Source organism: Anopheles arabiensis, chromosome 2 (assembly GCF_016920715.1).
Source record: "Anopheles arabiensis isolate DONGOLA chromosome 2, AaraD3, whole genome shotgun sequence".
NCBI lineage: Eukaryota > Metazoa > Arthropoda > Insecta > Diptera > Culicidae > Anopheles > Anopheles arabiensis.
In genome coordinates this window covers 40198005-40214224 of record NC_053517.1, presented here as the reverse complement: position 1 = coordinate 40214224, position 16220 = coordinate 40198005, and the positions used below count along the sequence as shown (strand labels likewise).

General features: G+C 42.8%; 1 protein-coding gene across 24 annotated transcripts in view; it reads right to left on the bottom strand.

Annotated features, from left to right (window-relative positions):
- The window catches only part of LOC120893998 (basement membrane-specific heparan sulfate proteoglycan core protein), a 96471-nt gene that overhangs the window by 28746 nt on the left and 51505 nt on the right, over window positions 1-16220 (bottom strand). For 16 of the 24 annotated variants that reach the window (XM_040296287.1, XM_040296300.1, XM_040296295.1 and 13 more), the window contains 4 exons: window positions 3856-3963; window positions 3647-3769; window positions 1485-1607; window positions 87-203 (listed from right to left, as the gene is read on the bottom strand). In XM_040296287.1, coding sequence (XP_040152221.1) covers window positions 87-203; window positions 1485-1607; window positions 3647-3769; window positions 3856-3963 — 471 coding nt within the window. Of the gene's footprint in view, window positions 1-86; window positions 204-1484; window positions 1608-3646; window positions 3770-3855; window positions 3964-15526; window positions 16008-16220 lie in introns of all 24 variants that reach the window. The other 8 variants (XM_040296308.1, XM_040296307.1, XM_040296309.1 and 5 more) reach the window with 2 other exon arrangements.

Sequence of the window (16220 nt, the reverse complement as noted above, 5' to 3'; positions counted from 1 at the left end):
TCAATGACGATTTCAACCAACACTGCAGGAACTACTTTGCAGAAAGTAGGCGATTTGATTGAGCACCCTGTGGGCTGAAAACATACTTGTAAAGTTACATTCCCGCTCATCCGAGCGGTCATTGCAATGGTTAACGCGATCGCAACGCTGGTACATGGGGATGCAGAATCCGTTGTCACATCGGAACTCGTGCGCGGTGCAGTCTGCGGCGTTTCGTTGAAGCGGATTGGCAGTTGAAGCGTGTTTCGTGCAAGCATCGATGCACCAGGCGTTTCGTTTCGTTTTTGTTGGTGGAGGTGGTTTGCGTCGGGTGATGAATTTGCGTAACAAATCATGCGAGCATGCAAATAAATAGTTAGCAGTTTACCAGTGGAAGAAAACCGGGGGAATGGGAAGAAACAATGCAACGCACTGATTAGTGGCGACGTCGCTAAACGATGTTTTTTTAATGAGGGATAAGGTTCCAAATTCCGACACCTCGGAATTGGATCTAGTCCAATCTAGAGTAGCCGAGTAAGAAACGAGTGTTAATGAGAATCAAGCGGACGAGTGTATTAGTCACGTAAGACAAACGAAAAATTTCACATTGGAGGAAATTTGATGAATTTATTGTTAGAATTTATATTCTTATCTGGTTAAATGAGATTTATGTTATGTTTTTTATGATACATTTTGAGATATTTGTTTCTTCTATGATGGTATTGTAAAAAATCGTAGATATAGTAATTTCAGGGTTATTAGTTATTGAGAAATCATCCATTCCGAAGGTTGGATCCGAGGTTTACTTCCAAAGGATTATCAAATTTAACAATGAATGTAAAGATTTACTTAGGATTGTTTTATACAAAATAATCTTTGATAATTTTGGTTTTTGTCTCATAGTTGTTTCAAACTTTCATAACTTATAAAAATCTATTGTTAGAAAAAGAAGGTAGGGTAAATTTACTGCATCTTAGAAAAAAAACTCAATTAAAAAAAGTCCTCAACCTTTGCTAGTAGTGCTCAATGATTTCCTGGTGGGTAAAAGTAACACTCCAAATCATTTATAACCAAATTCCCGAAGAAAGCTTTGATAAATTGTTGCTGTCTTTCTCCTTTTGTCGTTGAAGCAAGTCAAAGCATGTAAAGCTAAGGCATTTTAGCACAATGTTTAGAAAAACTTTTCCAATAAAACGAACTCTTACGATTAATATTAATATTAATTAATATTAGCATACTTGCTTATAAAATCTAACCCTGCACCATGATATAAGTAAATCGATCTCAAATCATACTCAAACAAAGAAAGCTAATAAGTAACTCGAACGTTTTTCATCAATGTATTTCACACATAAAACACAAAACACACACACGCATACACACAGGGGAAACGACACAAGACAGGAGAACGAACGCTTCTTGCGCCAGGGACACAAACAGGGATGGCAGCAGTAGGGATGGGAGTGTGTGAGCCGGAGGTGAGGGAGCGATCTGGATGCACTTACCACAGACCTGCTCATCGGTTCTGTCCAAGCAGTCGTACACCTTATCGCACCGCTTCTCTATCGGTATGCATCTTTTATCCCATCGACACTGAAACTCGTAGATCGAGCACTTGTCCCGTTGGGCTAAAACAAGGGTGTTTCGTTTCGGGTACATTAGTGAGTGGAAGTGCGTTCGAAAAAAAGGGGCCAAAGGTCGTAGTCCGGTCCATGTCTTTTGTGTGTGGAGTTTTTCGAAGAAATAAAAGGTGCGCAAAATGCGCAAATTCTTTTGGGGGGGAAATAGTACAACTCATACTTGAAGTAAAAGTGCACGAAATGCACTGGCAAAGGTGGGGGTTTGGTTTCTATTTAAAGAATGTTTGTACGAATAATAATAAAAAAAACAGTTGCACAAAACAGACGTGACGGTGAAGAAGAAGACAGCCGCCCATGGTAAAATCAGGAAACTCATTAAACAAACGCGTATCAAAACGTCGCATTTCAATCAACTCTCTGGCAGCGCGGATCATCAATCGCACGCTTTCGTCGATAGAGTCGCAATGTCACGCACCTGCGAAAAACCTATTAGCTTTCGAAACACGAAAGTCAATTAATATTTTTCCTTCCCAGCTGCGAATGGTTGCATGTTTTTTTGGGGAGTGCAAATTTAAATCAGGAAGGAAAGAGGAAGGAATACAAATCATTGATCGGGAGGGACACAACATCAAGCTCGCCAGGGGAAAACACAGCGCAAGCTCTCTAAAGCGTGTATCGCGTGGAAAACAAATCAAAACATTTTGAATCCCTAACCCGAAGGACTTAAAATCGTGCAATTCAATCATGCAACGCGCCAGTCCCCTTCATCCCGCTCCCCGGGGCTACTGCTAGCATTAAGTATTGATCGAAGCAAAGTGAAAGCGAATAAGACGCGGGGCGCGGTAGGAGAGGTTAGATAGGGACAACCAGTGTCTGGACATGGTACCGTGAGTATCGCCATTATAACTGACACCACGTGAAGTCCTCTGTTTGATAGCGGCAAATGCTGGGAGACGCTGCAAAGGGACGAGTTGTTTGGGCGCTCTGAGTGTATATGTGTGTGTGTGTGGTTATACTGCCTACGAGTCGGATCACTTTACCTGTTGTTCTGCTTACCAGCACCGGTCACTACTTTAACAGCAAATAGCATGCATACAAAAAGGGATACAAATCAAATGACACACTACGTGGTGGAGTAGCAAGAAAAGCAGACGGAGAGGGAGAGAGAACGTGCAGCATTTTTCTCGTCCGAAGGGCATGCTAGCGAGTAACGTACGTGCAAGCGTGGTTAATGCAATGCTAATGATAGTACATCCCACAGGCAATCCGTGCCCATCCTTCCCCACCCACAACCAGCTACAACCGCAAACCGTACTTCTACCGTACTTCTACTACCAGCAACACTCTCCCCGGCGCTCGTTCTACCCGATGCTTACTGGGACAGTTGCGTTCGTCGGAAATGTCGTCCGGACAGTCGATGTTGCCGTCACACTTTTGCTCCAGCGGAATACACTGCCCATAATCACACTGCCAGGTGTTTCTCGGGCAGGCTGTGACCGAGATGTAACCGGGCGGACGCCATAATTCAGGTAGGCATGTGGAGAACGTTTATAAACAGACACGCGAGAAATTTAGAACCTTATTTTTATGCGAGGAAACTCCTCGAGGAAGCTCAACAAAAAATGCGAACAGGAAACGAAAAGTTAAGCGTCAAAGCAAAACAGACACCTACGACACTCATCCTCGTCAGCGTGATCCCGAGGACAGTCGACCTTGCCGTCGCAACGACCGAGTATCGATACGCACGACCGGTCCCCGCAGGTGAACTTGCCTAACGGACAGAAGGTGGCTTTTTCGCCCTTTCCTTGGTAGCAATCCCGACCCGGTTTTGTGTGTGTCGGTTAGCAGAGCAGCATGCGAAAAATAGGGAGGGAAAGGTTAGCAGACGTTATGTTGTGTGAGTATGTGTTTTTGGTCATGGTTGTTGTCGATTAACGGATGTCTTAAGCACAGCGTCTTCAGCCCCTCAGCAGCAACAATTATGCTCTAGAGAGGAGGCGATTCTTAGGTGTCGTATGTCCCAGGGAAGGATACAACCCTGAAAGAGTGCAGTGTGTGGAAAACGAAATCGTTACATTAGCGCCTACCTTCGCATTTTTCATCCTCGCCATCCGAACAGTCCCGATTGCCGTCACAAAAGGCTTCCTTCTGGATGCAGGTATTATCCGCTTGGCACAGGAACTCGCGCGATTCATCACATTCAACAATTCCTAGTTTTGTGGTCGAGCAGGAGGAAAACACGATTGAAATTAGTAAATTGTTTTGTAGCCGAAACAAACGGACCTCGGACACTTACCACAGTCCTGTTCGTCTTCGCCTCGTGAACAGTCCGCCACACCGTCACACTGTCTGTCCTGATCGATGCATCGACCATCATCGCAAGTGAACTCGTTGAGAGTGCATTCTGAAATAATAAGGTACGGAACAAAAACACAAAGAACAGTTCAGTTAAAACAAATCCAATGAAATGGTAGACAATGTTTCCGCCAAGTGGAAAATAAGAACAACAACGATTGCTTGGTTGCTCTCTAGCCCGTTTGCTACGTGCCACGTGTGTCGTGCCAGTCTTTAGATAGCTTATGGATATGATATGGTTTTACCGTTCGCTCGTAGTTCGCTCCCCAAACGGAACGTTTACGGCCAGCGCCGGAAAGCTACAATCAACACCAGCGCAAGCATAACCGATTATACATTCAGCTCCCGGCGTAACCCCGGACACATAGCACACTAAAGAGGGTTGATTTTTCGAGCTGATTCTTATCGTGTTTTTGTTTTTGCTCAATTTAGTTTCGTTTCCGTTTGGCGTGAGCGAGTAGAAAGGGAGGATTTTCCGTGGATTATGAGTGTAGAATAGTAATAGGAATAGAAGATGGTCGACTGCAAAGCGTTAGCACTTGGTTAGTCCACTTTTGGTGAGTGGTTTACATGGTGGGAAGTAAAAAGGATTCGTTTTGCACATGTTTTCGAATAATATGCTATATCTATTGAGCTGTGACTCAATTGTAGCTGATCATGTATGTATTGTATGCTTCTTTAACAGTCGCCAACGTTTTGTAACATGCTGTTTAGAAGGAACATATTTAGTGAAAACATTGCACATCATTAAGGTTACTTTGTACATCTAGCAAAGGATGTCAACCGAAGTAAGTTACATCATCATGCGCCGATGCTGATGCATTTCAATGAAGGGTTCCACCCCTGACCCAATATTTCATGAAGGGCAAGTTCACGCAATGCTACAACATGTTAACTGTTGCTAATTGAAGCTTCCATACTTATCAATGCGATTGCCACAATCGCAGATGAGTGCACTAAATTGGCACTGAACACCATTGAGGTGGCTGTACAAAGAATAAAGTAAATGGTGCACAGGGTTCACAAGACATATGCAAAATTGAAGCAGCTTGTGAGGAATTTAAAATTTTTAGATCATTGAGGGTGTTCGAATTGATGGCATTAATTCTAGTGAAACTCTCCTCAGATGGCGATATGCATAGGGATGACCTTAACATTATAGATTGAAGACGATAGCGAATACATTGATGAGCTATGATGTATAACTGATTTCAATATAGTATTTGAGCTGATGCTCTATCATTTGCTTATATTAATGACTGAGAAAATAGTCAACTTGATTTACTCCAATAATGTCCCTTAGGCATATACATTTTCCTTAGCAAACGCTATACCAATAGCCTTCTAGAGAAACATTAATAAATATACAGTATGAATTGCTGAGCGAAATTATGAGCGTACATCATGATTCGCTAATTGCTTGAGTTATGGAAACAGATAGATTTTTTTACAGCAGTAGATGTATTTTGTGAAATTAATAACACTGCTATCCAAGATTAGTGAATTGAAGGTACCAGCTTCTATCATTTCCAACAATTGCGCTTCACTATCACTGCATCACCAAAGAACCAGTTCATCAAATATGATTTAATACATCAACTTTAAAACAGATTGGCTCTATTAAACTCGTATGAAACTAGATTAACCCAAATATACTCGTGACGATGCTCGACAGCATCCGATTAAATGACAGTTACTTGACAAGCGGCCACACGGGCACTGGTGTCACCATGGGTAGTAGGAGTTGGGCAGATAAAGTGTTTCTGGTAAAAACAAAAACAACATAAACAAGCGAATGACCAAACGATGGGCGATGGAATACTCTGCTTCTTCTCCTCTCCAACTCCCATCCATGCTATGGAGTGGTGAATACACACACTTTTCGCGTCAAGTGCACGGTTCCACTTTGGGAGCAATTCGATCCCGATTCGAGCAGGATTGTTTGTCGCTTCCAGTGGCGCTGCCGAAGTGGAAGTTGGTCTGTTGCTGCTCATCTGCCTTAGCCGGTTGTGTTACCATTGATATCTGATCCACGCATTATTTTTCACTCTTCGGTTCGATGTGCAGCTTTTTTTGTGCTCTTCGTTGAAGCTAAATGGAGTACCTGCGTACATCATGTACCTATAGTTCCTGCGAATGCTCGATTTACTATATTGTGCAGCATTGGCCGTGGGAGTCGGATCGCAGAGTGGGAAAAAATTTGGACAAAAATTCCATCTACAGCAGCACCGTGGAATCGCTTCAGCTCAAACTTCATTTCAACTCGATCCGTAAACTTTTTTTTTGCCAGAAGGGATTTTTACTCCGATTTTCGAATGTAGAAGTCATCCAGAATATTCTAAAATCCCGTTTCCTTCATCGCTCACAAAGCAGCGGTGCTGGAGCAGCTAAGGTACCGATCGACCAAAACCCGCTCGTACCAGGAATAGCACGATATGGAGCATTGTAGTATACTTTCTAGCATGATGGAGGAAACCCTTGCAACGATACATCGAAAAGGAGCGCAGCAACCGTGTCTTCAAATTTCGAACCACGGTACCCGTTGCTGGTCGGGCGGAATCGGACACCAGGTGAAAAGTTGTTTTGCCCGCTGCACGGAGCAGGTTTCGGGTTTAGCTGCATCGTAAAAACATCGTCAGCATCATCCCGGTAGCATTCGACACGGTCGGATCGACATACGGGGGTAAGTTTAAAGCTAGGCATGTTGGAAGAAATGCAATGTACATCACCAAAGAGCATGCTCCTGGATGAAGCACAAATCGTTCGGTCAAAGAACCTTTGATTCCCAGCATAGAATGCAAACATCGAGGCGATTCTTCCCGTGGCGAGCATGGGAGCAATATCGTATCAAAATGCAGTTAATGTTTGATAGCAAGCAAGTCTTTTATTATTTTTCATCGATAGCGAAACGTAATAATTGGCGTACTGTGTGCGGAACAGTCGGGTCAGGAGGGTATGATGCAATCGACTCGCATCCACCTGTTGTGCTGTTTTACGTCCACATTGTTTTGCCCCGTAACATGATCTTCGGTTGTGCCGAGTGTCGACGTCTACCGGGGATTTTCCATGAAAAGTTTAGCCTTCTTCACATCCGTCATGTAGATTGCAAAACCTCCACACCCGAGCCGTCCAGGCGGTGTTGGCATCATCCAGCAGCCGAATTTCAGGTTCGTATCCCATTTCACGAGGAACGAAAGTCAACTTGCATCGACAGCCGTATATCCGTATGTGTTGAGAGCTTTTACGGGAGCTCGGGTGCACTCAGAATGTTTGGAAGGTGCTCTCCAGTTCCACTTCGAACCGGCAATTCGTCGTGCCGTGCCGTAAGAATTAGATAAATACAGACGAAAGAGCAACACTACAGACGATGTAATTCAATCAAACCATAAACAACGACACAAAAAAAAAACAGAATAGATTTACCAACACGCGGGATGTTAGTTTAGGGTTTTTTGTGTGGTATTGTACGCCTTCGTTGCTGGCTGCTAATGTTCATCCCCTGTGTAACACGGGATCCTGCTTGCCAGCCGGTTGGTAGAGCCATGCTAAAATGTAATGGCAGTTTGCAAACACGCTCGGGAGTAATGTGATATTGTTTGTGTTGACGAACAAATTGGCGTTACGCTCTAAACTTTTGATCAATTAGAGAGGGTTCCAACACGGAGATTTATGTTACGCTCGTGATATGTGTTATAGTACTGTGCAATGCATAATAATAATGTGAGAGTACTGCATCATTATGTTAGAGAAATGGAAAATAGAATGGATAAAAGTAGTTGACCACTGATGTAAGAGAAATGTTTACCACTAATGTGAACCAAATAGAGCATAAGCAGAAACCATATCCATTAGCAGTGAGGAAATTAAACAGGATATTGAAAAAGAAAGTTGGATCCATTGTTGTCGAATCACACATGGAGCTAATTTGCTTCGGTACCGTATTGGAACAAATGCAATGTGTCAACAACACGACTCATCGATTGCTGTTTCTCATTAAGTTAACTGAAACGTGAGGATATTGTTCATTATTAAAATCCTATTTTTCTATTCGATTGGTATGCAAAACGCGTTGTTTTATTTAAAAAAATATGGTGGTTTGAAGGTAAATACACATTCTTTAATTAAAAATGCAAGATTTCTGATAAGAACTGTACATTTTTATGTTTCTGTGACTGCACACAAACATACATGCATTCATTTCAGCTTTCTTCCATCAGTATCATGACGCACGTTAGGCAGAATATTAATATCATCATTTCAAACAGTGCTCAACGATCAAGCACACTTTTCTTACGGTGCTCATTTCTTGTCTTGATTGATTGACTTTAAATATCGCTTACCCTAGCCACGCGGAACCGTTTGATGCTTTCGATAGGGTTCGATTAGAATCGGGCTGATTGTTATTCATCGCCTCAAGTGCAAACAAACTCGCGCTCTCGGGTACCGTCTCGAGAGTAGCTTTGCGTAGCCTTTACTTAACCTCGGTGTGGAGACTTAAATGCGTCACTTTGATTTTTTCCGACTCATCATCTTTCACCGTGACGGTGCGACAGCATCGATTTATGCTATCGCTAAAGGCAAACATTCCTGGACGCACTTTGAAGCGCATGGGTGGCTCACGTCCTCGTGCTAAATGTGTACCCCCGGCAAAAATCGTGTGTGGCTTCGAGGGATGAAGGGAAGGTGCAAAGTATATACAAAAAAACCGTTGAAAAAGCAGATTCCTTCTGATGGTGACGAAAGTGCACGTTATAGCATGGAATAATTATCGCATTTGCTCGACCATGCTTTCATCTAGTTTCTTGGCGAGCAACTGTGTAAGTGTGTTGTGAGTGAATTGTTGGTTGAATAAGAAGAGAGAGAAAGAGACAGACATAGAGAGAGAGGGGCAGAACATCAAACTTTGCTGACATTTGCATATCTGTCCGATGGAGTGCATCCACCTTCTACTACCCGTAGGCAGAGAATGATTCGCCGTTGAAGAAGATAGCACAAGGTTGGACAGTTAAGTTGTTGGACGAACGGTTTTTTTTTACATTTAAAGTGTTTGAATTAAACAGAAGTCCTGGGAAATACGATTTTTTTTAAATTAAGATAAAATGTTTCAATGTTATTGTTAACTGACAGTTAGTTTATATCAGTATTAACAAGACTATTAACAATACTAGACAACATTTACAATCTTATTTATTAAATACAACTATGTTCGGCCAGTTGAAACATAACTCAATCAAAAGTATGTTCTGTCGAATTCGAAAACATCAAGCAATTTATTCCTATTTAATTCTAATCATTTTACAACGCGATCGAAATACCCGCTCAATCAATTGGTCTGCAAGTGAAATAGTAGAAACGCTCGTTTCTCCTTAGGCACAGATTTATGAATATTTGTCGTCTAAATTCATCCCACCATTCGATTGCAGCTCTAACGAGCGACGCGCACAAACATTTCATAGAAGGGACAAAAAAAACCTTAGCTAGTAGTTTCTGGATGAGGGGAAGCAACAAAAAAGAGCTCTTTTATTCGTTAAGTGCTTTCACGGCGGCAGCTTAAATGTCTACATTTATAAATCACATTACCGCTCCACATTACTCCAACGGTGGATCATTTTTGAGGTTAAAGGTTAACATAAGTGAGGGTCTCATTTTCATGCCGTTCCCAGTAGCATAAAAATAGTAGCATAAAAAATAAAAATGAAAGGAGAAAGAGAGAGAAAAAACGGGCAATATGTAATGTCCTAACGTGAGGTCTCCTTTCCATGGTTTGCGTGCGTCCATCGAGCATCAAGGATAGTAATGAGCAGCGGTAGTATCGATGTCAGTACGGTACGAGCAAACACGACATGGATCAGGGCCGCTATCACACAAAAACGGTCGCGAGGATGGAAACGATGGCAACGCTCGATAACGTGACTGTAAACAATTTTAGAGAATATCAAATACATTTGTTTATAGACGGGCTAAATGCAAATCATAAAGGAGATTCGTTTGACGGTCCTCGGCTGTCGATTCGGCCGTATTCCACATTAGTAAATCGACCATCCATTAATCGAGCCACGATTATGTACATCCGGTGGCCGCGGGTGGAGTGTGTCTTCAATAGGCAAAGCTAAAGCTGCCACAAATCAACGGGACGAGTGGGAAGGATTATGAGCGTCTGCTCGGTAGGCCTTACTCGGGCTCGGAAAAATATTAGATTTTTTTGGTAGGAATGATTCGCCTACGATGATGTTGCCAGGATAAAGGGATAAAGGGGAAACCGACACGACGGCATGTTTACTATTCCGTGTCGTAATGGTGACCGCATTCCCGGTCTAGACACCGGTGAGTCCTTGTCGGTGGGGTTTATTTTAATGAGTTGGTAGGAAAAACAGAGAGACAAAATGGGATTTAAAGCAATCGTAATCAAAGCGAGGGTTTTTTGTTTGTAATACTTGCAACAAAACATGATTCGGATCAAACTCAGGTTATGTGTTGCCAAAATAAACGAAACGTTCCAATCATCGTTTAGTCCAATTGGATCAAACTAGACTCCCACTAGGGATAAACTCCCACTTGTATAGAGAGGGAAAGTAATTAGATAAAGTTGTATATTGTTGTTTTTTTTAATCTTTCTTAGCAGCATGGATAACAAACGAATGTATCCAGCACACTTGTCTCGTCGCTGCAGATGCATTCCGTTTAGTGGAGCCGTAGAATAAATATTAGATCATTGTTGTTGGATGCACGGAACTTCTTCACGATACTTCTCCCGGTGGATGGCGGGACACTCAGGCTCAGACTCAACATACCCAATCTACAGATTTCTTTTGCCCGTTCAACTGAGTCTGAAGCATAATGGGACATAGAACTGCATTTTCTATTAAATACGTGACCGAGTTTAGTCCACCGATCGTCGCCTTCGGTGGCACCCTCCGCGCAACAGAAAAAGAATTGAGAACTAAAGCCGAAAGCATGCTGCGCTCTGCAGTACACCGGGCAGGGTAACAGTGTCAGTAAGACAGGTTGTCCATTATTTCCCCCAGCTGCCGAAGGGTGGTGAGCGTCATTTGTATCACCTTCATCATCACCATCATCCACTCCCTGTTGAGTAGTTTATCTCGTTTTTTTCCTCTTCTGTCCCCCGATGGTTCTGTCTGGTGTGTTAATTCTCTTTCACTCACACATTTTGTCATCCTGAGCAGGACCGCTAAACGTGAGAAGAGTCTTTTTGTTGGAAAATTGATTCACACCAAGTTGTTCGTAGATATTGCTTTAAACATTTCGGGAATCATTTCTAGTAAATCATGGATGGATGAGCTTGGAACACAAGATTGTTAAAAATGTTGCTTAATTATTTGCATGAATTCTAAAACCTGCCCACTTCACATTGAAGAAGGTCAATTCAATATGTTCCGTTTATTTTTTGATGGGCTATCCACATCATTTTAGAAGCTAATGGGTTGTTGCTGGAAATACACCAATCATTTAACTACAAATTAACTCATTTATTCTGGAAAAACATCCGTTTTCTGGCAGTCGCAAGAGGGACGGAAGCAAATTCTCAGTAATTTGATACATTATTTAGACTCAATTCGTTAAGATTTGTTTATAATCATTATTCAGCGCAACCCTTCCATCTGTTCTAGAGAAAGGCAAATGAAACATACCCGAAGACAGAAGATTTAAACAAAACCAAGAGGGAAAGTGAGTTGAGAAATCAAAACAAAGCTACCTTTTTCCTCTTTTCTTTTCGTAGGCACAGCGAAATGGAAGATAAATGCTCATTAGGGGATTTGTGTGACGAAAAAATGACGCAAACATTGTGTTAAAAATAAATGTAGCTTTTGTCACATTAACTCTTGCTCAAGAGAGACAACTATTCCATTTGAAAGAGGGTTGAATTAGATGTTCAACAGCTCAAAGGCAAATAATTTCTTGCGAAAAACTTCTATGAAAGTGTGATTCTGGAACTTATTAAAATGGAAATTAAAACCAATCCATCATTTATTTAGGAAATCAACTCTCAATTCTTGCCATTTCGTCTTGCATCACACCGAAAGATAGTGCCATCAGATCTGTACTAATGAAGAATTATTAACCCAACTGCATCACCAATGTCCGGCGTAAGCCGCTGATGGGTCGGTAACTTTTGTGGGTGTCAATACGGAATCCATTAGCGGTTTTGACCAACTTTCCAACCGCAGAAATGATGCTGATATTTTCCATCTCCAAGTCCAATCTTTTCCTACGTCCACACCTGTCATCGGCATGTGCCCCGGCGGTTCACTTCCATCCCACTGCAGCTGAAGTTTCCTTTGAGCGATGAGAAGTTCGAAATTAGATCACGCTGCACATTTTATCCTCCTGCTCCCCGAACCACACGGCACAGCAAAAAGCAATCCCATCAACCCATGCTACTACTCCGGCGCTCGCTCCCCCCTCGGTCAACAGAACGGAACCGAATAGTGGGTTGAGTCGAAAATCTCCAGAATGCCGCGGGTGTGTAGTAGCGCCGCGCATGTATGCAGGAAAGAATGCTTCTCCCACCCACCGATGCCAACAAGTCCGTGTGAAAATAAATATTTTTCCACGTTCCACCCGACCACCCGATGGATGGAAACAACGAAAAATACCATCGGATCCAAATAGCGGTGATGAAGACGTTGATGACTGTGTCGTTGGATGGCGCGCGCGAAAGTTAATCATTTGTGTGAGAGGAGGTTGTTCTCCCTTAACGGTTGCGCTCACACTCACGAGCTCTAGCGACTGTAGGGGGCGCATCCTCGTATGGGATGTGACAAGGGGAAAGTGCATCCTACCGCACCGATTGTTGCTGCTGCTCTCCCGTTTCGGGTTTCAAAGACCGCCGAAACTGAAATAGAAAAATGTCAATTAGCTCCAAAATGCTAGGACCGAAGCATTGGTCCATGCATTCGCGGTGGAATTCAAATGTTCGCGCTGTGTCCATAAATGTGTCTGTGTGTCTCCATTCCTTCTTTTTCCATTCACTCTGTACCCCCTAATCGAACGTTATGCGCTTCATGCTGGCGCCGTCAGTGATGAGATTGGGTTGAACGAGTAAACGAACAAGGAAAAAAGAACACAGAAGAAGAAATATGTTACAACACTAGAACAACAAATCGCTCTCTCTCCCGCTCCCGGTCATACACGATTTTAATGAAATGCGACAAATGGCGCGTTGAATCGGTATCGTTAGGTCATCAAATTGGCCGAACACACCGCGCGACACCGCACGTATGGAACATCCCTTTCCTTCTTCAAGTTCTTAGAGCATGTAAAATGACACACGAAAAAGAAACAACGACGCTCACAAATTCACAACCAACGGGGCAAATCCGCGGGGCGGAAAACAAATCGATCGGGAAGTCCAAAATCCATGTAACGAAAGTGTCGTTTCGGAACGCTCGTAAATGCAATACAGTGTCAGGGGGACACCAGGCATTGCCAGGAGTTAATCCGGTGTGTACAGGCAAGAAAAACAATTGTGTGTTGTGCCCGTGCTCTACAGTGTCGAGATATTTTGACAGCTAGCGCCGTGCGTCGAGTGCAACGTGTGCGTGGAGCGGGCTGCCGTGTGTGGCGCGGAACTGGACCACGCCGCGGTATTGTGCACGTGCGAGATTCGCTTGTGAGGCGCGTTGTGTGCGTCACCGAGGGGAATAGAACTCCCGTGAGCTGCTCGCCCATACCAAACTGCAAAAAATGGCCAATTTTTTCCCCCGTGCAACTTTCCTGGTGTGGCACTGGGTGAGGAAAAGGAAAGAGATTTAATAAAAACGTGGCACATTTTTAATTGAATACGGCGTTTGGGGGCTTTTTTGTGCCCGTCTCAGTGTGACGCGAGTCTGTTTAATCGTGGAGTGGCTGTGTTTTATCGGAAAAGAGGGTTTCTTTTGATGCCACCGAGAGCAAACACCAGGTGTGGCACACCAATGAGTGTCACTAGCTGGGATCGGTTTGTTTTTTTCCACTATCGCCTGTTGCATTGTTGTGCAGAGTCAGTCAGGCACGCAACGAACGCTGTCATAATGAATGGCTTAATGCTAGTTTTGTTTACATTTGCAATTATCTTGAACGGCAGAACAAATCATTTAAACAAAACAATCACGACCAAAAACTGTGCTGTGGTTTGAGGAACATTGATTGATTGTTGGCTCATGTTCCGACAACCTGCCCGGCGATAGAATTGCATTGAATTATTCATTCTGCGTGTACGCTGAGTGCACACGGCAGGTTGAGCCTTTTTGCCGAGACTTCGCTCTGGGGCGAGAGTTACACGGGCATACTGCATCCAAAAATAGGATGCAATTGAAGGGAACTGCACCAGTGCACCGTTTCGGCGATGCACGTTGGCCGCCCAGTGATGTCACGCTGCGTTTGCAGAGAAGGTGTTGAGATTAGTGCAATAAAAATTGAACACAACCAGCTGGCAGATGTTGGCAGGTTGTTGGCGCTCCGGAAAGCGTGTGCACGTGTGCACACACAATCGAATGGAGGTGGATGGAGTCCCTAAAATAGCTCTGACAAAGCTACCGGGTGTACTCCGCAGAATGTATTTCCGTCATGGGTTGTAACAGCGAACACTACATAGTTTTTGGTTTAACTAAGCGGTTCATTTGATAGAACGGTTTAGGCGCCTTTTAATTTTCTTCTTTGTCAGCAAAACAACAGACGTAGAATTGATGGGAAATATTGTACAGGAAAACATGTTTTGTATGGACAAGTCAAATTTAAAGCACTGTGAAGATCATTAACGATTTATAGAATTGTGCAGATCAAAGTTGTTTCTTCAACTACCTGTTGTAATTGATTTTATTAAGTTTTTTGCTAGACATTTTAAGCGTCAATAACACAATTAATTTTTTGTCTTTCAAGCAAACACGCATAATTAGTTTGGGGAAAAAAGTACGCATTCTTCATAACAAACATGTTTGCCGTCTCACAACGCTGTAAACATAAGTAAAGGGCTGGTTATGTCTATTTCATACAAAGTGTGGCGAAGCGCAACCATTGTACTTGTAGGTGCGGTAAGGTGCGCCTGAAAACTATTCTTATTTTGTATATAAACCTCTTCTTTGACATCGCTATTGCGCATTAATGATGAATTCGCCATGCCCTTTTTTAATTCACTGCTATCTGTGATTTTTTTTAACCCATGAAAGGAAAAACAAAGGAAATTAATTCTCGTACGGTATTTCACGAGCAAGTGCATCAGTCAGGCAGACTTGACTTTCTTGGTATTTTAAGTAAGTTATGCCTAGTTGTGCGATGTAGTATAATTTGTTATGTCTAATTTAAGTTAGACACTGTTTTATTTTTGATAATTGCGCAAGATAACATTTTTTTATTCTGTATAAAAGTAGGAACAAGTAAAAGTAATCAGGATTGTTTGAAAGTATTTTTCGACATATTTTTTGCTTCTTTCTCTAGACAAAAAACATGATGATTATATTTTAAAGCCAAGCATACAGTATTTCTGTCCCAATTAATTAGAGTTATTTGTTCGTTTTATTTCATTTAAAGTGGATATTTTTTTTAAATTTAATGTTTCGATATTATTTAAATTATGTTTGTGATCATTTTCCATGGTGTACAATAAATATTCTTACCTTGTCCACAAGCGCGTTCTATGCTAACTACGAGAAGAACTGCCAGCCATAAGGCAGCTCGCGAGTTGGCAGAAAACATTTTACATCTACCGTAACGCACCTCTCGTCCCCAGATTATCCCGAGAGTTGTCTTTTATTTTCTACTGGCTGTTTTGATGATTCACGTACAGATTGCGATATTATGTCGATGTAACGCACAAAACACACATCCAACACACACACACACACACACCAATACACCGTTTCACCAGGAGGCGGCGTTGTTGCTAATCTCCCGCCGCAGCAGGATCAACAGCAAACCAACACCACTCGGCTTTAAGCTGACCAGCAACAATCACTACTGCTCGGCCTTTACCTCCCTATCTACCCACCCAAGACGAGAATGGTACACTCACACCACACACGCCAGTTTTCTTCACTCCGTGCACTCACTCACTCGTTCCGGTACATGTTTGGGAAAGTTGCAAGATTTTAAACGCTCCTAAAATAAACGTATGCATACGATGAGCAATGGGTCAGTTCGGCCGGGGCCGGTTAGGGTTGGGCTGATTTCACTATGCCAAGAACAACACGGCAGCAACGATGAGGTAATGGTTTTTAGCTCAACCGGATCGCTAATAGTTTGCCCTTCGGCTGCCTTGTCCCTTCGGTGCGATGTCGGCTGTGCCCAGTGCTGCTGGAGGTCGCCGGTCAA